The sequence below is a fragment of the Sinohyriopsis cumingii genome, chromosome 4 (genome assembly GCF_028554795.1).
Source record: "Sinohyriopsis cumingii isolate HCF-2022 chromosome 4, ASM2855479v2, whole genome shotgun sequence".
NCBI lineage: Eukaryota > Metazoa > Mollusca > Bivalvia > Unionida > Unionidae > Sinohyriopsis > Sinohyriopsis cumingii.
Window position 1 is genome coordinate 136183052 of NC_142964.1, and position 24293 is coordinate 136207344.

General features: G+C 36.4%; 1 protein-coding gene across 7 annotated transcripts in view; it reads left to right on the forward strand.

Annotated features, from left to right (window-relative positions):
* Window positions 1–24293, forward strand: part of LOC149802147 (uncharacterized) — an 88808-nt gene that overhangs the window by 5383 nt on the left and 59132 nt on the right. For 2 of the 7 annotated variants that reach the window (XM_089956553.1, XM_089956549.1), the window contains exons 2-5: window positions 1349–1429; window positions 9714–10334; window positions 19147–20613; window positions 23640–23714. In XM_089956553.1, coding sequence (XP_089812679.1) covers window positions 1357–1429; window positions 9714–10334; window positions 19147–20613; window positions 23640–23714 — 2236 coding nt within the window. In that variant the 5' untranslated portion in view covers window positions 1349–1356. Of the gene's footprint in view, window positions 1–716; window positions 854–1348; window positions 1430–9713; window positions 10335–19146; window positions 20614–23639; window positions 23715–24293 lie in introns of those variants that run through there. The other 5 variants (XM_089956554.1, XM_089956556.1, XM_089956552.1 and 2 more) reach the window with 4 other exon arrangements.

The following is a 24293-nucleotide window of genomic DNA, read 5'->3' on the forward strand; positions in this document are numbered from 1 at the left end:
CTATGTTAAAAACCAAATCACACACACACACACTTAAAATCTTTCATCAGCATCAAGTTAAAAATTCAATGCATGAAAATTCATAAATGTTGTTCTTCATTTAATTATGATTTTATTGGGTTTTAAATAGTATTTACTGTAAACTTTTTAAATTAGAAACTTTCCTTTCAAATGTTTTCACTGAAAGGTTAAATACCTAGTACATGTATCAGCATAATTCTTTCTCAAATATACATGTACATTATTTCAAATATGGTGGATGCACTATCTTTTATAAGAGAAATCCTAGAAAAAATATTTAACCTGATGAAGTTTTGGAATATTTCTTTTGTCAGTCAAGTTCAGAATTTTCTTAGCCTTATTTTGAATAAGAACTGGTTGCAAAGAATTCTTTTATTGAAACATATATGTGGTAAATCACATACAGGGAGGTAAGTCATGATGAAAGTATTAGTGGCAGGCAAGTAATCAGATAAATCATGCTTTCTAAGTCCTGTTTTTATAATTTTATTGTTAAAATTAAATTGTTCCTTTGTTTTTAGTTCTGCCAATTTTTTTAATAGAGTTTTTAAACAGTTGCATACATATTTGAATTTGTTAGATAAAATACTGAAAAAATTGTGTTCAATTCACTAAACTCTGTAACACATTTCTGTCAGCCAATGAAATTGATCATCTTGTGCTTCCTTGTCACTGAGTGCATTCTGTTCAGCCAGCCACATTCAGATGTACTTGATTCAGTCAGTCTAAAGTCAGCCAACAGGATCTTCTATCTTTAGTTTATATGGTCTTTCTTATGTGATCTGTGGATGCCATAAACGCAGCTTCTTTACATCAAAGATGACAAATTTAGGTGAGTGGTACCAAAACAGATGCAGTCTAAAGAGAACCAGTTGGAAATTGATCTCTTGAGATCATGTATCAGTAATATGTGCACATACTTTTACTTATCCAATGCTACTTCTCATGGTCTGTTCTAGTACTGAAAATTTAAGGGGAAATGCACTTTCCACAACATTTGAAAAAGGGGGTAATTTCTAAACATAGGAGCAATTTTTTGTAGCAATGAAATTCAGATCTTGTAAATACAAGTACATAATGTGCAATTTTCATGCATGAAAAACTCGGAAATTATACTCAATAATTAAAATTTGAGCTAATGAAAAATGTTAAAATAAAGGAGAAAAATTGAAAGAATATTTTTTTGGTAGTATAGTCTTTAGATTTTTTATGAAAAATGCATTGCTACAATGTACCTGTCAAACAGTGTCTTTGCATTGGATTTAAAAAAATCTTATTTTGCCCAGCATATTGCGTGTGATTATCGTTAGCATGATATCTATTTCAGAAGACGAGATGTCTCAAGGAGGTAATTTCATTCAGAACAACCTGGATGACTCGGATGGGGAGACGGAAAATCAACAACCAAGTGAGTTTTAATTGCAGAATGTTGGAGGTTTTACAGAGGTGGTCAGAATCAAGGTGTTTGATTATATTACATGATTTTATGCTTGGAGACAATATGGATAAAAATTGTCTTCCCAGGGCCTGACATTCCTCCACAAAAAAGAAAGAAGTTGACTGCTTTTCTTGAGTTGCTGTCTTCCAAACCCATACCCACTTTTTTGCCTATTAGTGCTTTTACATTCTAAGTATAACACTTGCTCTTGTGTCTTTTTCTGTTTAATGAACATTGTAAAATGGTTATAACATTGTATTTTCGTGCTTTTTCCAATTATATGATTATTAGTGCCTTACAAAAATTGTCATTGAAAATTCATACATGAAGCTTGAAGATGTGAGTGACAGTTGATGTGTCTGTATTGCAGTCAAGAACAAATGATCACTCTTTTGAGGTTCATGTACAGAGTGCTTGTAAAGGTACACATTTATTTCATATTTCATCTTGTACAAGTAGAAGAAAGGAGTTTTATATGTTGCCCATCTTTTTATTTCAATGTATTTTTGAAGTTGTACTGTCTTTTGCAAAAACATGTATGTATGGGTTAAGTTTCCTCAGACACTCATCTGGAAAAGTTTAATTGTGTCGGAGGGGATGTTTTTGGGAAACAAAAACCAGGGAAGCAGTTAGAAAAAGCTTGTAGTATTTTGGAAATGGAAGTCCTGGGCAACATTTCTCTCTAAAATGAAAGTTCATAATTTAAATATCTGCAGACTTAATATAGAAAACTAGGATTCAGGGATGAGTAAATGGAAGTCTTTGAAACCAGGATTTTCTCTACTAAGTGTTCTGCAATACATACCAATGTACATATAAAATATAACGTTATTGATGGTGGTAGTGAATATGCTGGATTATGGCCAGTAGATTGTTTATGTAGATAGTAACCTTATAGACATGCATCATATTCATGAATGTTGTACATGTTTATTGTTGTTGTAATCTATTTTTTTCATAATCCTGAGTGTAGTGTTTTTCATTTTTATTGGACAGGAGCAAATGTTTTACAAGTAGCATTGTATGAATAATTGAAAATTGTTATTTTGTTGAATATCCTGCCCTTGACCAACATACCATAAGTACTTGTGTACAAGTCAGTCCTAATGCAAAAAAAACCAACCTGATCTGCAGTCACATAATTTGCAGAAAGATCAGGATCTTTATTGTTTGTTCTGTTGATTAGTCCTAAAAAACTGCACAGACCCAGACCAGCTGAATCCAACTTATATGTGAGTATAAGGGTATTTTACTTCCTGGTTTACAGAAATTTGATAGCCTATTTTCTGAACAGTGAAAATTTAAAACTTGTGCTATTAAGATAGGCTTCATCATCTGGATGTTGATCATTCCTCTTGAATGCCTCGAGCTTCTTGATGACAAAGACTAGTTCATTGTACATTTGATTATATGACTGAGTGACTGAAAGAAGAGAACTGGTTTCTGCACAAGAACTGGCATATGATACTTGCATGGAACATCTGGAACTTTAACAAATAAAATGGTGAATATTAATTGAACACGCCATTACACTACATGACCTGACTAATGTAGAAGCAGTACACTGACACAATTAGATCAAGTAATTTGTTCCACGTAATTTGAATGGATAAAAAATATAATGCTTTTTATGTTGAATTGTTGGTAGATATGCAGCTTATCTAGGGCTCTGCTGTTACATTACACTAGTGTATTATTTATTTGGATGCATTGAGGAAGAAGTTTTTCGTGCTTTTAACAAGTGCCATGATGCTATAACATGCCACATAAGGCAGCGGAAGGAAGTCTCCTGACTGATTATCTTGTAAGATTACTAATTCACCCATAATTTCCAGGAACATAATAAGTATTTGCTTCCTTATTTGTTGTTGGTACATCTTAGTCACCAATTTTAGTGGGAGATTATTGTGATACTCTTTATTTATCTGTCTGTTTCTTTGTATGTGTGTCTATATATTCAGTTACATATTCAGTTTCTATTGTCTCATTCAAAATCATTGGTTGAAAATTTACTAAGCATTGTTACATAGGTTAGCCATGTTGTAATCCTATGTAACTTTTAGGCCTCTCTCCCAGAGTCATTGGATGTGGTTAAAAGGTCAGATATGAAGAAATTGCAATTATATTGGCATTTTTTAATATCATGTTGCCAACTTCATGCATGTAATCCTAGCAGGAAGACATAATATATTTCATTGATTTTGGAATATAGTTTGGAGTGTGGGGGGTGGGATGTAGTAAAGTTATTTTTGTGAACAAAATAATAAAGTACTTTTTGTATCTGTCCATGAATTTTTTATATACCTGCCATTAGGCAGACCATAATATGTTATCTTGTCTTTTCATCTGTGTGTCTGTTAACAATTTCATTTCTGCATAATAACTCATATTCTCAATCATCTACAGTTAAAAAAAATGGCTTGCACTTTGAGTAAGAAAGAAGCCTACTGAAAATTAGATTCTAAAGGTCAAAGGTCAAAGTAATTTTTATGGACCTAAGAAAAGTGGTTTCAAAAAAATATTAGTTCTACATCACATTCCTGGACCAAACCTTATGGATAGCCTGCACATGGGGTAGGGAAGAAACCTATTAATTTTTGGGGTCAAAAGGTCAAGATCACTGACTGACAGAAGAAAACTGGTTTCAGCAAAATAATGTTTTCATCTTTTGCTTGAACTAATCTTTGTGGTTAGCTTAAACTTGGGGTATAGCAAAATGCCAATTGATTTTGGGGTCAAAGGTTCAAAAGTTGAAATCCCTATAACTGCAGAAAGAAAAGGTTTTTGCACAATAACATACCTAGAACAATCTTGTGGACAACTTGTATTTGGGGTAAGGAAAAAGCCTGTTTATTTTGGAGCCAAAAGCACACAGGTCAATGTTTTTGTAGTGAAAGAAGATAAAAACTTAACACAGTAACCTTAGTTTTAAATCACAGACATAGAACAAACTTTATGGATGGCTATAGCTTGCACTTGGATTAAACAAGAAATTGATCAGTTTTGCATTCAAAATGGAAACAGTCACTGTCACTGAAAGAAGACTGGCATTTGTGTAAGAACTTTATTACTTGACCATCTGTATACATTTACCAGAATTTATAGAGGATTTGCACTTAAGGTATGGAAGTGGTCTATTGATTTTGGGGTCATAAGGTCAAAGTTCAGGGTCATTATTGGGTTTTTGCAGAATAACTGTGTTCTAAGTTCCTTGTCCGATCTTTGTGGATGGCCAGCACTTAGAGCTATAAAGAAACCTATACATTCTGGGGACAAACATAACAGTAGTCACTATCAAAGAAGTCTAATAAAAATATAATGGCTGCTGCACAGTAAGTGTTTAATATCTTTTGTACACCATGATTGAAATAGAAACAAATGTTATAATTTAAAAAATTAGTTCAGAGTTTCTCCACATGAAATTTAATTAAAAGACCTTGTCTGTCATAAATTCTCAACAAATGAATGAATCTTTTGTGACATCACATACAGGGGTGCAGAGATCCATTGTCTGTATTGTCCAAGTCAGAAATTTGTTCTTATGGATGAACAACTTTTGCAAGGCTACTTGTCCATGGACAAGTAAATTTGGCCTGTAACTTGAAAGGGCAGCATTTCCTGTTTTGTCTGAGTGATATTTACACAAGTGCAATTCATATCTACCAGCAAGTACCGTATGGGTGTGTTGTATATTTACGTATGCTGAAATTTGTAAATTAGGGCTGAAACTAGCTGCAGCATCGACAGATACAACCAATGGAAGCAGACAGTACTGGTTTAGGTGGCACTCTACAGTTTCGTATTTTGCATAGGGTTAGAATTTTAAAGAAAAAGAATTTTCTCAGGTTTCCTCACTGGTTATACTGGCATTTAAAAAGACCTTGTATATCTTTGGCTTGAATTCCCTTAATTTTAGTGTATGATTGGTGGGTGTAATATGGGTTATAGAGTATACAGCTTGGCCTTAGTCCAGATGTGCACCTTTCAAAAAAGTGCTAGCTCCACTTGGTCATTTTCACTTCTTGAACTTCAGAGGTAAATTGTAAAAAAGAAGAGCCGATAAGTTTTCTTACTTTTTATATATTTGGTAATTTATTTATTGCCCTTTCAGAAGCTGGTATTGTGTAGTCTGGCAAAATTCATTTTACCTATTTTAATAGCTGATAAGGATAGTGTACTTTAGACTAATTCATGCTTATATTTTGAGCACAAGGGAGCAGTCATTTTATTTAGCAGTGTGCTTAGATCATGTACAGTTTTCAAAAGTACAATATCCAAAGAAATGTCAGCCACATTGCATCAAAGTAGCACAGAGGTATGCTAGCATTCTATCCACTGTGCATGTTTTAAATGCAAACAACTTCACCTTACATGCATCACTCTTTCAAAAGTACATAATAACTGGTGAGTGCCCCCTTTGGCAATATCTTTTGATAGTTACATCAGAACAAATTTCATTGGCTGGAGGATAGGACTTCACTGCAGAATTTGCTGTTTTGAACCAATCACTGGATTTCTTTAAATCATTATGCATGACTACTGGTATGATGAATTGTCCTAGAAATGCATCTGGATTGATAATTTTCCAATAAAGCTATGGCAAAATGTTGAATGAAAGGTCAACAAAATGAGATAAAACTAAATTTAACTTTTACAGAGAATACAATAAAAAAAGAAAACATAAGTTCAAAGCTTTTTGGCAGTAGGAGTTTCCTTGGCACTAAGTCAGTGATGCTCAAACAATCACATCCTGTAATAAATGTAAGAGATACCCTTCAATTACGGACAGAACCAGTGGATTTTTCACAGAACAGATTATCACAAGGAAAGACACAATGTTAACACACCAAAAAAGTGCAAAGCATGATACATCTCAGTTAAAATTAGATAATGAAAAGACCAAATCTGAGAAAAAAAAGAAGTTGTGGGAGATTTAGACAGAGTGATCAATAAATACCTGAGACAAACAGACCAGGGTATATGATTTTTGATCTACTGATTACACCTAGCAAACTACACAGACCCAGATCTGCCAGCACATTATACGATAGCAGGTCTGGGTCTGTGCAGTTTGCAGTTGGACTCGACTTTTAAGGAAGTATATATGGTACATAGGATTTATGGTGTGGAACCTAGTACATGGGATTCGCTTTTACATGTATATAGTGTGGGTCCACTGTACATGGGACTTGTTACAGTGCTTTAATCACTGTACAGTGTGGGACCACTTTACATTGGATGTATTTGGGTGATGGATTTATTTGGGTGATTTACAGTGTGGGACCACTGTACATGGATTTATTAGGGTGCTTTAACAGCTATACAGTGAGGGTCCACTCTACATGGATTTATTTGGGTGCATTTATGTTACAGTGTAATCTTTACAAGTCTTTTGGGATAAAAAGATGGTGTTTTTGAATTCACTTGAAAATATGTTTCGACTGAATGGTAACCATTCTACAGTTTGGTCAGAGAGAATGTGAATAATATATATACTAGTTTACATACACTTGTGAAGTACTATCAAAAATTATAATGCAATTTACAGAGTACTTTATCTGCAAGAGCATTAAAAATGGTTGATTTGTGGAAATTCTTCAAATTTGTTCCCAGTGATACTACATTTAAAATCTTCATCATTAGGAAATTTTGTAACCAGAGTGATTTGCAGATAACTTGAAGTACAGCACCCTCCCCAGGATAATGACCTTCATTATGAAACTGTTTATTTTATAAGGTGGGTTTATATGGGAATGGATCCCATTTCTTTATGTGATAGTGAAATGTTATTTGCCGTATATACTCACTTATAAGTCAAGTCCAAACTGCAAAATTGTACTGGCAAATCTGGGTCTGTGCCGTTTGTTAGGAGTAATCAGTGGAACAAACAACATAGACTCTGATCTACTGGCCCATTATGCTACGGCTGATCAGGATCTTTGTTGTTTGCAGATTGCCTTGACTTATATGCGTGCATAGATGGTATACTATACTTCATTATAAGGCTATATGTTCTATTGCTCCTATGGACAGCATTATAATGTGGGAGTACTGTCTCATATACTTCATTATAAGGCTATATGTTCTATTGCTCCTATGGACAGCATTATAATGTGGGAGTACTGTCTCATATACTTCATTGATACAGGGTACTGGCTCCCATGCAGGGTGTTATAATGAGGAGTACTGTACTAAGAAAGTTTAGTATTGAAGTTTAAATCTCATTTCTTCAAATTTGCGTCTTGATGGAATATGATTCTCTCAGGATTTAAAATGTTAGAGCTGTTATTGTCAGTACTCTGATGATATGTGGTGCTTGAAACTATCACATTCACATTAAATGAATTTTGTTAATTTCACTCTATTACTTACACAATGTATAAATACTTTATTTCAGACATTTCACTGATAATTGTCCATTCTGGTATAAATTATTGTGTCAAATATTTGTTCTAGACAACATTGTGAGGATTGGTGATTCTAGTGTATTTTAATGTGTCAGATATTTTTTCTAGAAAACATCATGATGATAGTTCATTCTAGTGTAAATTAATGTGTCAAGTATTTGTTTTAGAAAATATTTTGATGATTGCAGGGATAGTTTTTAATTATTGTTTTCTACATGTACTACAAAGCTTTATTGCCTGGAAATAAATGTAGACATGTTTTGCTTTTCTTTGTGTTTTTAAAAAAATATTGACCTTATTTATACAACAGTACAAATGATTATATACATGGTAACACAGCAATGTTTTGACTTACTATAAAAATTGAATCATAAATTACCTGTCTGTATGGTAATTTTAATTTGTCGCTAATTTTATTTTAAGATTCTTAGATCAATTAGACAGTATCATCAGTATTAATTAGGCAATCTGTTCCAAATTTTTAGAGTTGCCTTTATTTCAGGAAACAAAAAGTTGCAGGAATTGTAGATACTGTTTATTTCCATTTTAAATTCCAGTAGTTAGAAAAACAAAACAAAACATAATGATTAGTAACTCCAAACTGAAGTCACATGGCTTAACCACATGACCTAGTGATATCTCTGATTTCCTGTGCTTAAGAGTATTTGTCAACTCTGAAGACTTTTAGTTACAGGTCCGTAGACTGTAGTTCATGATTGTCTTTGCAGTAATCTCCTAGCCATCTACCAGTATGCAATAGTTAATACAACCACTGATTTGGGTTGAAAAAACTCAAATGAATCTGTTGACTTTGGTTTTAAATTTTCATTAAAATAATCAAAAATCTTTTATTAATATTTATATTAGTATTAAATTCAGGACAAATTTATTAAAATTTTACTTGTGGCTGACTCTCCATGGATGCTTTATAAAGGAATTTTTTTACATCCTGGCAGTCCATTATGGTCTTGTTATGGACACTGACCTCTGGCTGGCTACCAATGACCTCTGGCTAGCTACCACTGACTACAATTACCACTGACTTCTGGCTAGCTACCAATGACCTCTGGTCAGCTACCAATGACTACAATGGCCACTGACCTCTGGCTAGCTACCAATGATTACAATGGCCACTGACCTCTGACTAGCTACCAATGATTGCAATGGCCACTGACCTCTGGCTAGCTACCAATGATTACAATGGCCACTGACCTCTGGCTAGCTGCCAATGATTACAATGGCCACTGACCTCTGACTAGCTACCAATGATTGCAATGGCCACTGACCTCTGGCTAGCTACCAATGATTACAATGGCCACTGACCTCTAGCTAGCTACCAATGACTACAATGGCCACTGACCTCTGGCTAGCTACCAGTGACCTCTGGCTAGCTACCAGTGACTACAGTAGCCACTGACTTCTGGCTAGCTACCAATGACCTCTGGCCAGCTACCAATGACTACAATGGCCACTGACCTCTGGCTAGCTACCAATGATTACAATGGCCACTGACCTCTGGCTAGCTACCAATGACTACAAGACAAGTTTTCCGGTTGATATTAAGACTTTACTCTCATCTAAAATTAATTTATGAAAATCAAAAAAAAGACCAAGTTTTATGTTTTGATTCCCATGATACTATGGCAGTGTTGCAGATGCAAACAGAAAGAACATTGGTATATCTTAATTTTATTTTTCCAACTATGTGATATTGCAATTGTTCACACTAGAATACTGATTGGCCCCAGCCTCATTTCTGAATGGAGTTTACTTCAGATATGATGTTGTTAAATAATGTTTGCTGTTGTACTGGTAGTGAATAAGGTCAGTATATTTTCTTTTTTCAGTCAACAATTATGCTGGTGGATTGGCTTCAGCCAATATATGCCCTGATGGTGTTTCATATGGTTTTGTTAATGAAACTCCATTTCAAGATCAAAATATAGGACCAAACATGGCTGCCCCTTTCTTTTGTGTGGAGCCTGAGCGGCCCACAGGATATTTAGATAGAGAGACAGATACTGAGGATGAATGTGATGAGGAACCGTGTCAACTGCATTATGAGTTTAACGAACCACTAGGTTATACTGATGTGGATCCTAAACGGCTGGAAAAATTAAAGCAAGAGTATGAAGAGGCAGGAAAAGAGCCGCTGCCGGATGATTTTTTTAAGAAAGTAGATGAAATACTAGGAAAAGGAAAATATGCACCAGGAGAACATCCATTTGAGATTTTTATGAAAAACAATAATGAGCAGAAGAAAAAGGGTGGTGGTGTCGAAATAGATTTGAATGATTCCAGACCACTAACTGACTTAACAGGACATGGAGATAGAAGGGGATACAGTCTAGAACAAGAAGCCAATGATAATGTAAATTTGAATTATGAAGATCATCGTCATGGAAGCAATGAAGGGCCACCATCAGAGGGTGCTCCTTCACAAAGGTTTACATCTTCTGCTGGCTATGGTATGTTGGAATATGTTGGAGGTATGGACTGAAGTGTTAGAGTGAAATTGTCAAGGAAAAAAACATGGTTGCTTTGTTATGAATTCAATGCCATGTGTAGATAGTGTTTTGAGATGTATTAAGACTTAAGTTACTATACATTGATCAGATTTTTTGTGTATGGTTTCCTTTTATCAGTGTAAGAAATTTTGGAAGGAAGAATTTTTTTTTATAGTTGGTGATTTTGTTTCTTACTTGTACATGTATACAGGTTGTTAAACATTGAATGATTTTGTTTCATACATGTACATGTATACAGGTTGTAGAACATTGATTTTGTTTCATACTTGTACATTTATACAGGTTGCAGAACATTGAATGAGTTTGTTTCATACATGTACATGTATACAGGTTGTAGAACATTGATTTTGTTTCATACTTGTACATGTATACGGGTTGTAGAATACTGAACGATTTTGTTTCATACATGTACATGTATACAGGTTGTAGAATATTGATTTTGTTTCATACTGTACATGTATACAGGTTGTAGAACATTGGATGATTTTGTTCCATACTTGTACATGTATACAGGTTGTAGAAAATTGGATGATTTTGTTTCATACTTGTACATGTATACAGGTTGTTAAACATTGAATGATTTCGATGGAATTACTTGTATTGTGGATTCAATGTATGTGATGAGATTCACGGATGAGTACACATTGTTGATACTCTATTCATGCTATACATAAGACGTATATATAAACAGCATACAGTATACATATATATGTACCAATCCTTGGTTCTCTAAATAAAGTAAAATATTATATATGCCTTCTCTGTTTTCACTACAGATGTATTTCCCATTTAATATGCATTGATTTAAGATGGTAACTGGGCCAATGAAACACTTCTTTTACCACCCTCATTTATTACCTACCCCCCCCGCAAATTTTTTGGGTACATGCATCATTTTCTTCAGTTAACTGACCTGGTTGCTTATAACACAGTTTGGTCTATAACACGGTTGGGTTCTATGGCTCCCAACTACCGTGTTATAGTGGGGTCACACTGTTCTTGTAAATGTATGCAGGTTGTAGAACATTGGATGATTTTGTTTCATACTTGTACATGTATACAGGTTGTAGAACATTGGATGATTTTGTTTCATACTTGTACATGTATACAGATTGTAGAACATTGGATGATTTTGTTTCATACTTGTACATGTATACAGGTTGTAGAACATTGGATGATTTTTGTTTCACACTTGTTCATGTATACAGGTTGTAGAACATTGGATGATTTTGTTTCATACTTGTACATGTATACAGGTTGTAGAACACTGGATGATTTTGTTTCATACTTGTACATGTATAAAGGTTGTTAAACATTGGATTATTTTGTTTCATACTTGTACCTGTATACAGGTTGTAGAACATTGGATGATTTTTGTTTCACACTTGTTCATGTATACAGGTTGTAGAACATTGGATGATTTTGTTTCACGCTTGTACATGTATACAGGTTGTAGAACACTGGATGATTTTTGTTTCATACATGTACATGTATAGAAATAGTAGTACATTAGATGATTCCAATATTAGATGGCAGAGCCAATTTCAATTGTTTTGTAAGTATATGTACAATCGTAATCTAGTGATTCTAGTTTAAATATTCTTTCTTATATCCTAATTTACACCTGTCACCTTGTCTATGCCAGTTTTGTTCATAATACTGGAGGTTTTACTTAACATCCAGAAATAGAGCAAAGACTTTTTTAGCTCACCTAGCTAAGATCAAGTGTATATATGGTAGAGTCCTTCCTTCAAATTTTTCCAAGTGAGTCAGTGGTAAGGTCCTTCGTTCACATTTTTCCTTGTGAATCTATGGCAGGGTCCTTCCTTTACATTTTTCCAAGTGAGTCTATGGTAGGGTCCTTGTCCTTCCTTCATATTTTTCTAAGTGAGTTGATGGTTAGGTCCTTCACATTTTTCCTAGTGAGTCTATGGTAGGGTCTTCCTTCACATTTTTCCAGTTGAGTCTATGTTATTGTCCTTTCTTCACATTTGTCCAAGTTGGTCTATGTTATGGTCCTTTCTTCACATTTGTCCAAGCTGGTCTATGTTTTGGTCCTTTCTTCACATTTTTCTAATTGAGTCTATGTTATGGTCCTTTTTTCACATTTTTCCAGTTGAGTCTATGTTATGGTCCTTTCTTCACATTTGTCCAAGTTGGTCTGTGTAATGGTCCTTTCTTCACATTTGTCCAGGTTGGTATATGTTATGATCCTTTCTTCATATTTTTCCAATTGAGTCTATGTTATGATCCTTTCTTCACATTTTTCCAGTTGAGTCTACGTTATGGTCATTTCTTCACATTTGTCCAAGTTGGTCTGTGTTAGTGTCCTTCTGTCATGTTTTTACAAATAGTGCTTATCTGTCATCAAACCTGTCTAAGGCTTCTCAACAACAACTCGACAGAATTTGACCAAATTTGACAGAAAACATTCAGACGTGAAGGGTTTTGAAGCTTGTACAAATGATGCATATCAACCATCAAATTTATCTACCAATACAAAAAATAGCAAAATCTTTAAATGAGATCAAATACTACTCAGTAAGTTTTGACAGAAAACATGCTGGCATGAGGGGCTTAAATAATATGCAAATGATTCCTATCAACTAACAAGTGGTTGCCATAACTAAAAACATTAAAACCTTTAGATGATGTCTTAAAAACCATGCAACAGAATTTGACTGAATTTAATAGAAAGAATTCTGGCAGGAAAGCCAGATGATGTTGATCCAATACCATATGGAGACAAGTATTACATTAATTTGTCATTTTTAGAAGTCCTAAATTTCCATATTTGAAAATTTGTGAGTCCCATACAATATATATAAGATAAATGTACCAATTCAAGACCATAAACAAAAGACTTAAAAAAATTCTTGTTAATCAAGCCATCATTAATGTTAACCATATACATTATAATTTTGGGACAGCTTTGCAAATTCAGTTTTATCAATTCATGATAACTGTCCGCTGTTTTGTAATTTTCTTGAAATTGAAATGTGTACATCTACACCTTGTTATAATTAGTGAGTGTAATGTCACCTTCTTAGTAAGAGGGCTGGTTAATTGAATTTGGCTGGAGTTATCTAGAGGATGACCTCCCTCGATGTTATAGCCTGGTATGAATGAAAGAAAGATAGAATTCAACAGAAAACTGAGCAATAATACTGGGAAGAAGTAAAGCAATACAAGCCACCTTAGACAAGAAAAATAACAAATTTAATCCAAACAAATTAATAATGGGAATTCCAATTTAATGTAAATTATGTCAACAGAATTTAATAGCAGTGTTAAATTTGGATTTATTTCTTCATAGGAACAAGTGGTGAAAAGAGCACAGTGTCCAAGACTGATTTGCATCACCTTCCTGTCTTGACCATGGATCAGCATCTTCCTATTTCATCGATTTCCTCTTCTCTATGCTTTGCCCCTTCATGGACTTCCTGGTTCTTTATTCTGACCTTGTCCTTCTTTTTTTCTCTGACTTCTGTCTTCAGATTGTCCTGTATCTCTCTCAGAAAGCTGTTCCTTAATGTTGATCTCTTTCAGAACCTGTACGTCCTAGCACTAAACCCTGTCTTTTCTCACAAGACAGCCACCTGGTCCCTTTCTTGTTTAACGAGGAAAGTACTATTCTCTTTAGGTGTCCTTGGAGCCAAAACTAGTCTTCCTCTTTCAAGACATTTTAAGACTAAAGAATTTTGACTAAGGTTGTCACCTTAAATTCTCATTGCTGGCAGTGGTTCCTAAATTTTCCCCAAGTCAATCATTTCTTTTGTCAGATTTTTTGACAGCATAGAATCTGTGAAGTACGGCATATCAATTTCTCTTTGAAAATGATACTTTGACATGGGTTCCTATCAAGTGGTTATGGTTGGTAGCTCAGATTTTACATTCTCAGGACAATGTAGCAATGCCCTTGGTCAAATCTGAGTCATAAAATTTAGCCTTTCAAGTTTTAACACTTACATGGGGGAGAAAAGAAGAAAGGTCGAAGTGACCCTTCATTAAGACTTTTTTGTGATAAAATTTTAATGTTCAATGCATTCAACTTTAAAGTTCAATACAATTCAAAGTTCGACACTTCACAGTGAGGTTGTCTTATATGTATATGACAAGTGTTCATACAGACCGAGCAGTGCCAATCGTGACTAATATACCATTTAATCTCGTCTTCCCTGTTATAGTGGTGAAATATACATCTTTTGGTGTCAGTACTCAGTGCCTACCATATGCATACTCGCTTATAAGTCTTGTAAAACTGCAAACAAGAAAGTCTACAGACACAAGTCATCCACCAAACACTGGGCATTGATCACCAGTCACCAGGATTTGATTATCATTCTATAATAAGGCTTAATCCTGATAGAGATAGGGATTACAGGTTGTTATAGTTGCCAGACTAGGGAGGTGGAACATATCAGCATTCCCCCTCCCTATGTTCCCAGTAACTTATGGGATGTGGAGACCCTTCCCACTTCACCTCTGCAAGGATGCTACCTTGAAAATGTCAAACTTATATCTGGACCACAGCAAGAACCTTTTAAGGTCTGTACCTCTTGATGTGTAGACACTTTTTGTTGGCCTCATTCCCTCTATGGTCTCACAGGATTTTTGGGAACAGCAACACTAGTCCCAGACTGTAAGCTCTGGGTCCTTTAAAACAGGCAATGAATCATGCCTACCATGATCATCCAGGTGGAAGTTCTCCTAAGTTCTTCAAGCAGGCACAGCCTCAACAGTCTCACAAAAAGCCTCAGTTCAGTCATAGAGGCCAAGGGAGAAAGTCTTTGGACTCTTTCCCCTTCCCCAAGGAGGGATTTTTTTGTTGTTGTTGTTGTGGGGTTTAACGCCATTTTTCAGCACATGATAGGCTATACATGGCGGCCAGTATTAATGGTGGAGGAAGAACCCGGGAAAACCCCGGAAAGAACCACCGACCCACGAGAAGCTACTGGCAAGCTTTCTCACATACCCACATTGGCTGAATCTGAGACTCGAACCGGCGCAGACGGAGGTGAGATGGCAGTGATCCGTAACGGACAGCGCTTTAGACCACTCGGCCACTCGGGGCCCCTCCCCAAGGAGGGAAGAGTTGGCCCTAGGGAGTTGCACCCTTTCCTGCAGCATCTTTCTCTTCCAAGCATTCCTTTGTCCCTTTTTTCAGGGTTTCATTGGGCATCACAGATGATGTGTGGATCCATTCCACCTTTGAGGATGGCTATCAACTTCATTTCTGAGAACACCTTTATCTATCACAGAACACCATCTTTCACCAGTTCAAACTGGCTTAGTTAAGGGAAGAGGAACACAGCCTTCTACAGAAGGGTTCAGTTTAAAGGGTGGACAATTACTTTGGCTTTTTGTTCCCTTATCTTTCTGGTGTTGGAAAAGGAAAAGCACTTAAAGATGGAGGTTCAATCAGGAATGCCATAAGGTCATATAACTGGACAGTCTCTATATATTTTCTGGATGTGTACCTTCACATCCTTATGTTCCTGACCAATGAAAATACTTCATGTTTTGTCATGACCAGGAGGTCATTAAGTTTAGAGCTGATACATTCAGCCTCATCAGTGCTTCCTGAGCGCGTATCAAAGTGATAGGGGTAGTTGAAGCCCACTCCCATCCTCCAGTATTTCATTGTCTGGTTGATCATCACATATTATCTTCTTAAGGAATTGCCCATCTTTTGGTTGATTGTGACCCATGTTTGTCTCTTCCTCAACCCAGAGAAGTAGAACTTGGTGAATGTTGGGATGAATTTCCTCACCCTCCTTGGGATGGTTTGTGTTCTTCTATACAGGATTGACCAAATCCTGTCCCTCATAATGACTTTTGTGGTCAATACCTTCTTGGCTCACCTTTACTCTCTCTGTCTAGGAACTATGAACTTGCCTGCAGACTTGGTTCCCCTTGGAAGAATTTTCTTGTTCCTGCTTCTAGTGAACTGGAGACTACACAAGGACCCTCTATCAACTGTGATCTGACTTTCATCACCAGCTGCATTCATGGCTAAATCAGAACCTTGATCCAGATGGTGTAGTTCTTCAGTGATTCTGGTACCTTGAAGAAGCAACCATTCATATATACAACTTGGAAATGTTCCTAGTGTGTCAACCTCTTAAAGCATCATTATGTCTCCAACAACACATCAGTATTAGTGTACTTCAGGTGCAGGGAGGTACACATGTTCAACCTTATTGGTGGAAGTCTGGAAACCCCTCTGATGGGCAGCCTTGGAGGAAATAAGGTGCCAAGTCTACCATATTCTGGGCAAGAGGAATATCTTGGCAGACAGGCTGTCCAGAGGGAGCTGTGTGGTCCTTATGGAATGATGTCTATACGTGTCAGTAGCAGAGTCAATTTTCCAACTGTGGAGGATAGCCTTGGTGGACTTGTTTACTAATAGACCATTTATGTCTCTGGAATGATATTAGAGGGTCTGGGTAGTGGATATTTTCAGTGTAAAGTTGATCATCTGTATGCATACTATCCCACTTTTCAAAATAATTCCACAGGTGATCCACCAGGTCTGGATCTCTACAGATCAGCTCATCCTTGTATCCCATCCTGTTCAATGACCTACTTGACTTGTTGGTAAATGAACCCTGGAGATTATCACAAAGGAATGTACCCATAGGTTTCCAATCATCACACTTTGTTCATCTCAAATGATCAGTCAACCAGGACCAGTTTTTGAGAAAGGATAACAAATATACTGTCCAGGCCAAGAGGCAGTCTGCTTCCAGAGTTTACAGTGCAAAGTGGAGAATCTTCTGTAATAGGTGCAGTAGGAAATGCATTGTTCCTACCTGTCCTCTAAATGCAGGTAAGAAACTGTTCTGTGTATACTATTAATAGTTACCAGTATAGGGCAGCCCTTTCTAGGACTCTTTACGTTCTCATGGGGCTCTGCCATTGGGTTTGACCCGTATCTTTCAGATCTCATCAGGGCTTCCGATACTATTACTTTACTCACCAGATGGAATCTTTCATATGCTCTTTGGGAATTGTCAAGACCCCCATATGGACCTCTGTCTCCAGCTTCATTCAGGAACCTTGGCAGTTTTCCTGCTTTCCTTGGCAATATTGAGGAGAAGGAGCTAGATTTCTGCCTTGTGTGTGGAAAAGTTCTGCTTACAGTTCAGCAATAATTGTGTTCTATTTCTGTTTTTTGTCAGCCTGGATTTCTGGCTAGGAATCAGCCTTTTCAGTTGCTCCACTTTCATTTGAGATCATATCTTTGCCCATTTATTGTTTCAAGGTTTTATTGGGCTTCCTTGAAAAGGAAAAAGGTTTAGAACCTCATAAGGGTTCCTCTGACATTTTGGTAGCCACTATTTCCAAGTGGATTGTCTTCACTATCAAGAGAACTTATCAGTTCCTTAATGAGAGGAACCTTTTTTTTGCATGAGAATGAAATCCCATGAAGTTAGTACTCTTGCTATTTGAACTGAGCCTTTTGATAATGTTATGAGAGCCACCTTCTGGTGTCTTACACTACATTCTCCTTCTGCCTTTGATCTTTGGCGCATCTAGAACAAAGATATTTTTTGTTCTTGTTGGGCCCTTTGGTGAAGCCACAGTATGTGGCCAAGCCTTCTGTCAGCTTACAGCAGTAAACATTCTGACCTGTATGGTAAGTGTAATTGTTTTCTAGATTTGTTGAGGCCGTCAGCCTCCATCCTGACTTGTAAATTCAGAAATGCAGTAGTAGCTGGTAATTTATTACTGATATTAAAATGTAGGTTTTTTTTGGTGTATGTGTGTGTGTGTCTGTGTAAAACTAAATTTATTTATGTAACATTTACCTGCAACTTTTGCAAAAATTGCCGGCTCAAACCTCACTCTGATGTTCTGCACATTAGGTCCAAGTGTAAAAAGGTAGATATTCCATATGTTGGCTGAGCAAGGGATCAGCCTGGGATCATGTTTTTTTCATTTTATTATGATCATTAGTATTGTTGTACTGTTGATTGAAGAATGTGTTTTTAATTTATTTAAATGGACATAATACAGATCACTCACTTTAGTTTTGAAAAAGTTCATGACTCTAAGTCTTGACCACACAGCATACTCTTCAGGGTCCACTGACCACTCCAGGTCTTGACCACACAGCATATTCTTCAGGGTCTTCACAGCATACACTTCAGGGTCCACTGACCGTGAAACATATTCTTGTTGAGAATGTCAACCCTGTGAGATAGAAGGGGATATGGTTTATATCACAGAATTGTAATGCAATTTGTTTTAGGATTTTACATGTCTTACCTTTGTCTTTTGATTTATTTACATATATAGAATTTTTTCAACTTAGCTTTTATATTACTTTTTTTTTGTACTTAAAGTTTACTTTCTTGGGTAAAGTTTAATTTCTGAAGCTTTTTTTGTAATGCTTCATATTTTACATGTACATATTTAGAACTTTACTTTTGATTGGTACCATGTGGCCAGTTTTGTGCTGTGGTGGCATTAGCTGCTAATACATAGTAAGTAGTACAAAGAGATTTATGATAAACTTAAATATTTATAGGATGTAACAACTTAGATATTTATTAGGTTTAAACCTGTCTGAGTACTTAATGATTTATTGAATAACAGTGAAAGAAACATGGCTGAAAACAAGTTTACTGATTTTCAGGTAGAAATGTTTAGCAACTAAATGGCATTATATGTCAGATAAGAGTTGTAATTATGTGCATCAATAGGAGTGAAGAGATGAACTAGGTTTTTCTTTTTCATTTCCTAGGAGGTGGTGGACAAGGTTTCCCAGCAGGAGGCAGTAATCCCTCATCAAGGGGAGGTAATGATCCCATGTCTGCATTCCTTGGAGGGTTAGGGGGAGGCATGGGCACTGGACAGAATCACCCTGCCTCACAAGGACAGAACTTGGGTGGCTCAGGCAGCAATCAGCTAGCAGCCATGCTTCAGGGTCTTAGCTTTGAACAGGGACTGGGAAGAGGAGGAGATGGAGGAGGGAGAGGAGGAGGAGTGGGAGGAGGACTGAGTAATCAAGATGAGAAGTTATTGTCTTTGCTACAAGGGCTGAAAGGCAATCAGGGAAGTGGAGGTGCAGGAGGAGCAGCAAAGGGTCAGAACCCAGCTGGACCATTATTATCTGGTCAAAGAGGAGAAACCCCAGGCAGTGGACAGTTAGGTGGTCTGGCCCAGCTCTTAACAGGTTCAGGAGGTGCAGTAAATGATGGAAGCTCACCGTCTGTGCAGAAGAATCCTGATGGAGGGAGAGGAGGTGAAGCCAGCAGAGTTTGGGGTCAAGGTAGTGGACAAGATCCAGCTCAAAGGTTTGCAGGAGAGAGAGGTGGAGGATTTCCCAACCCATTTGCTATGCCACCGATGTTTGGAGGGGGAGGTGGTGTTGGTCAAGATGGAGGACAAACTGTCACAGGAGGAAACAAACCACCTAGTGGTTTAGGTGGATTAGGTAGTGGTTCAACAGCAGGAATAAGTGGCCCGCAAAGTCAAGCAGCCCAGCTACAGGCCATGATGCAAATGTTAGGAGGTGCTGGGGGAAGTCCAGCAAGTGGAGCTGGTGGTGGTGGTCAGTCACTAACAAGTATTGAAGACTTTAAAAGGTTATTAGCAGATCTGAAAGTAAAGCAAGAGGAGGAGAAACAAAACCCTCCAGCAAGGAGAGGGATCAATCAGGATTCAAACCCAGATGAACTGCTTGCAGCTGTTACTGGGGATGACCTAGGCAGAGGAAGGGGTCAGAATATGGGACAGGGAGTGGGACAAACTGGAGGCCCAAATCCAGGCCAGGCTGGGTCTCAGGGGCTTGGTCAAGTTGGAGGTCAAGGACATGGCTTGAATTTGGGTCAGGCAGGTCTTGGAGGAAGGCAGACATCACAAGAACAACAAGTGTCAGCTCTGATGCATTTATTGCAAAATCAGGATCAAGACCAGGGTCAAGGTCCAGGTCAGATGCCACAAGGACAGGGTTTGGGTCTGGCACAAGCAGGTCCTGGAAGAGGACAGATACCCCAGGGACAACAGATGCAAGGGTTGATGCAACTAATTCAAAATCAGGGTCAAGGGCAAGGTCAGAATTCAATGGGTGGAGGTCTTGGTGGCCTAGGTTCCATGGGCAGAGGTCTTGGACCCATGGGCAGAGGTCTTGGAGGCCTTGGTCCAATGAGTGGAGGTCTTGGTGGTCTTGGTGCAATGGGCGGAGGTGGTTTTCCTGGTCAGGTTCCAGGTGAGTTAAAGGTTTCTAAGTACCATTATTGCTGTAGATTGCAGCCTTAGTTTTATGACAGTTATCATACAAATTATTGGTGCCATTGTACAAACTACAGTTTAACTGTAAAATATAGTTTGTATGATCATCATGTAAACCATTTTCAAGTCAAAGGATGAGTAAATGATATTTATTTTGCATATAATTTTTATAATTATCCTTTAAATATAACTTCACCACTACAAATTGCAAGGGCACATTGTGTCCTAGGTATCATGTATGAAGAACTGGTTTTAATGGATTTCATGGTTGGTAAAACCCACAAATTTCACAATTGATATAAAATGACCCAAATGTTAAAAGTAATATTTATTTTAGAATCAATTCCATGAATTTAAGTATTAATGAAAATCATAAAAGGATATAAAAGGATCAGAAAGCTCATAAAAGTAACTGAATGCACATATGAATGATTTGGTTGTGTGGTTGACAAACAGACAGATTTTATGCATATTAAAATAAGTCTTGCTCTCTTGTCAAAACCATATAACATGTAGCAGGTCTTGCAGAGTGTGTTACACATGATGTGATATAATATGTAGCAGATCTTGAGTTGAGTTACATATGATGTGACAGCATGATATAACATGTAGCAGATCTTGAGTTACATATGATGTGACAACATGATATAACATGTAGCAGATCTTGAGTTACATATGATGTGACAACATGATATAACATGCAACAGATCTTGAAGTGCATGTTACATATAATGTGATAACCAGTATAATATGTTGTGTTCATTTTTATGTTACACATAATGTGTTGGTGTGATATAACATGTAGCCTGTCTTGAAATATGTAACATGTAATATGTCTTGAAGTGTATGTCACATTTGGTTCAGTGACATTATATCGATAAAATCTGTAATGTTTAACATATCTGAGTCTGATCAGTATTAGTATGCAATTTTTACTTACATTAACAGCGTCCGCTTTGAATGCGAGAGGTCATGGGTTCAAACCATGGCCAAGTCATACCAAGGACTTATGGATAAACAGCTGCCTCGCTTGGCGCTCAGCATTAGGAGGTTAGTGTTAGGACTGGTCGGCCAGGTGTCAGGATATTTTAACTGGGTGGGACATGATGCTACATGTCTGCTTCATGATATCCCCGTGCTAGACATCACCATAAACTGTCACACTGCAGAAAATGCAGCAATACAACCGAAAAAATTGCTAAAGTTATGTTAAAAATCCACAAACACACATACTTACATTGAACAAAGTCAGTGATTTGGGGTCATTTTTGTCAGTGACAAATATAATCTTAGATTTGTGCTCATTTCACATATATATCACTGAATGTTCTCAGTCTTTGGCAACTTGGAGTCTGCACATGATGAAAAATAATTCAACACATCTTAAACTTTCATATCAGACATACTTCTGTATGTAGTGTAATAAAGTTTGAATATTGGTGGCTATTAGCTAGCCATTGAACAGTTTAAAGAGCTCATACATTAATAGTGCCGTTTGCTTTCTTTCCACAAAATGATCTTCGTGTTCATGGCATCTTTATGTTTTTGTTTGTAGCAACTATGACATTGATATAAATGGGTAACACACCAAAAAATGACCCAATTTAGAGTATTGTTGGTTGTGATACTGTGAGGCTATCAGACTAGTGTTAACCCGAGTTTTTTTCAAATACTGTATATATTCTCTTATAAGTTGAGTCCATCTGCAAACAAAATAGATCTTATCTCCTGTGTATGTGCTGTCATATCAGGCTCTATGTTGTTGGCTTTACTGATTAGTCTTAACAAACTGCATGGAACCAAATGTCCTGGCACATTATGTGTGGGTAGAGCTGGGTCTTTGCACTGCACAGTGGGTCTCGATTTATAAGCAAGTATAAATGGTAAGTAATTGCAATTAGTATTTAATGTAGTCAGTCCAACACTTCCTGTACAGGTAAGTAATTGCAATTAGTATTTAATGTAGTCAATCCAACACTTCCTGTACAGGTAAGTAATTGCAATTAATATTTAAAGTAGACAATCCAACACTTTCTGTACAGGTAAGTAATTCCAATTAGTATTTAATGTAGACAATCCAACACTTTCTGTACAGGTAAGCTTGGCATGATGATCATATTATGGCTTCACTGATACAACTTTATACCTTGATGTTTCATAGCACTGTGAACTCTGGGAAATATTGATTGCACATGCTTCCTGTTGCTAAAATCAGTTCTGATCTGAGTAATTGCACCATGCTGAAAAAACTCGCACACTGCATATCTTTTTCTTTGAGTATTTGAGGAGTCTTTGGTCTTCAACCTGTGTAGATTTGATGAATTTTGAATACTCATTCGTTTATTTAGTGATGGTATTTTTATCCATAGTTTAATGCATGCAGATTTCTAAGTGAGAGTAAGGCAGGAAAATGCACTATGACCTCTACTTTTTCGTCATTTTGATTTTTTTAAATCATGTTTATTAAAAAGTTCAGTAGTTTAGTTCTTCAGAATTGATCTTCCTAACAAAGTACATCCATTGACTGTTTTAGAAAGAGTTTAATGTTGTATTTATCAATGAGTTTAATCATGTATATTTCATATCTAACGAGAGACTAGTTATCAAATAGTCCGCAGAACCTGATGATATTCCTTGTTGTTCAGTTGTAATGCCATAACTTGCATAAAATGTTTATGACCTGTTAGTGTGGTATTTGGGTGCTGTCAGATACTTTTCAGTTTTTTGGGCTTGTGCCTCTTTTTCTGCAAGAACAAACTTAAAGACCTAATAATGTTCCCTTCCTTAAATATTTACAGCATGTTTTTATGTTTTCTAATTTCATGGCGTTTGTTTTCTGTAATAATATCATTATATATGTTTTTTTTTATGTTATAGGTGTTGTCTAATGTTGTAAAGCACTTAGAGCTTCTAAAGATTAGGTGCTATACAAAGTCCTCATTCTTATTATTATTATTATTTCTGTAATCTTCAAATTAATTTTAACTTTTTATTTGATTTCAGGCAGAGGAAGAGGAAGGGGAGGAGGTGGGATGGGAGATATGACTAATGAACTGCTTCAGCAAGAGATAGTCAGAGGTACTGCATTAATCAAACAACTTACATTAATCTATTATTTATGCACATTTTTGGCTAAATGCATGTATAAATAAGTATTAAGTATCAGTTAATTGTGAAAATATTACCTTGCCAACAAAAATATTTCCTCGCCAACAGTTTCTATTCTTTGTTTTTAAAAAAATGTATTGACAACGTTTCATTATGATTTGGAGTAATTTATGTCAAGCTTTCATTAGTGGCAAACTTGACTAAGTAGTCTTAATTACTTAGTACTGTACTGACCTAATGTAGTCTGGTGTCTTTTCTCATAAAAATAAAAACAACTTTTGACTAGAGTTATTGCTAAATGTACATGTTTGTTTATGTATGACTTTTATCACAAATAGTAACAGCATGTGCAAGAAACATGTGCTTTGATCTGCATCAGTGGATATAGCAAATTAAATATGGCATAGGGATACACTGAATCAGTCAAGTGGAGAGACATTCATATGCATATTAGACAAGTTCTTTCAACTAATGTGAGGCACAGTACAAGGGCTGTTTTGTATTTATTATGTACCCCATTTTACATTTTCAAATATGTGTAGCTATTCT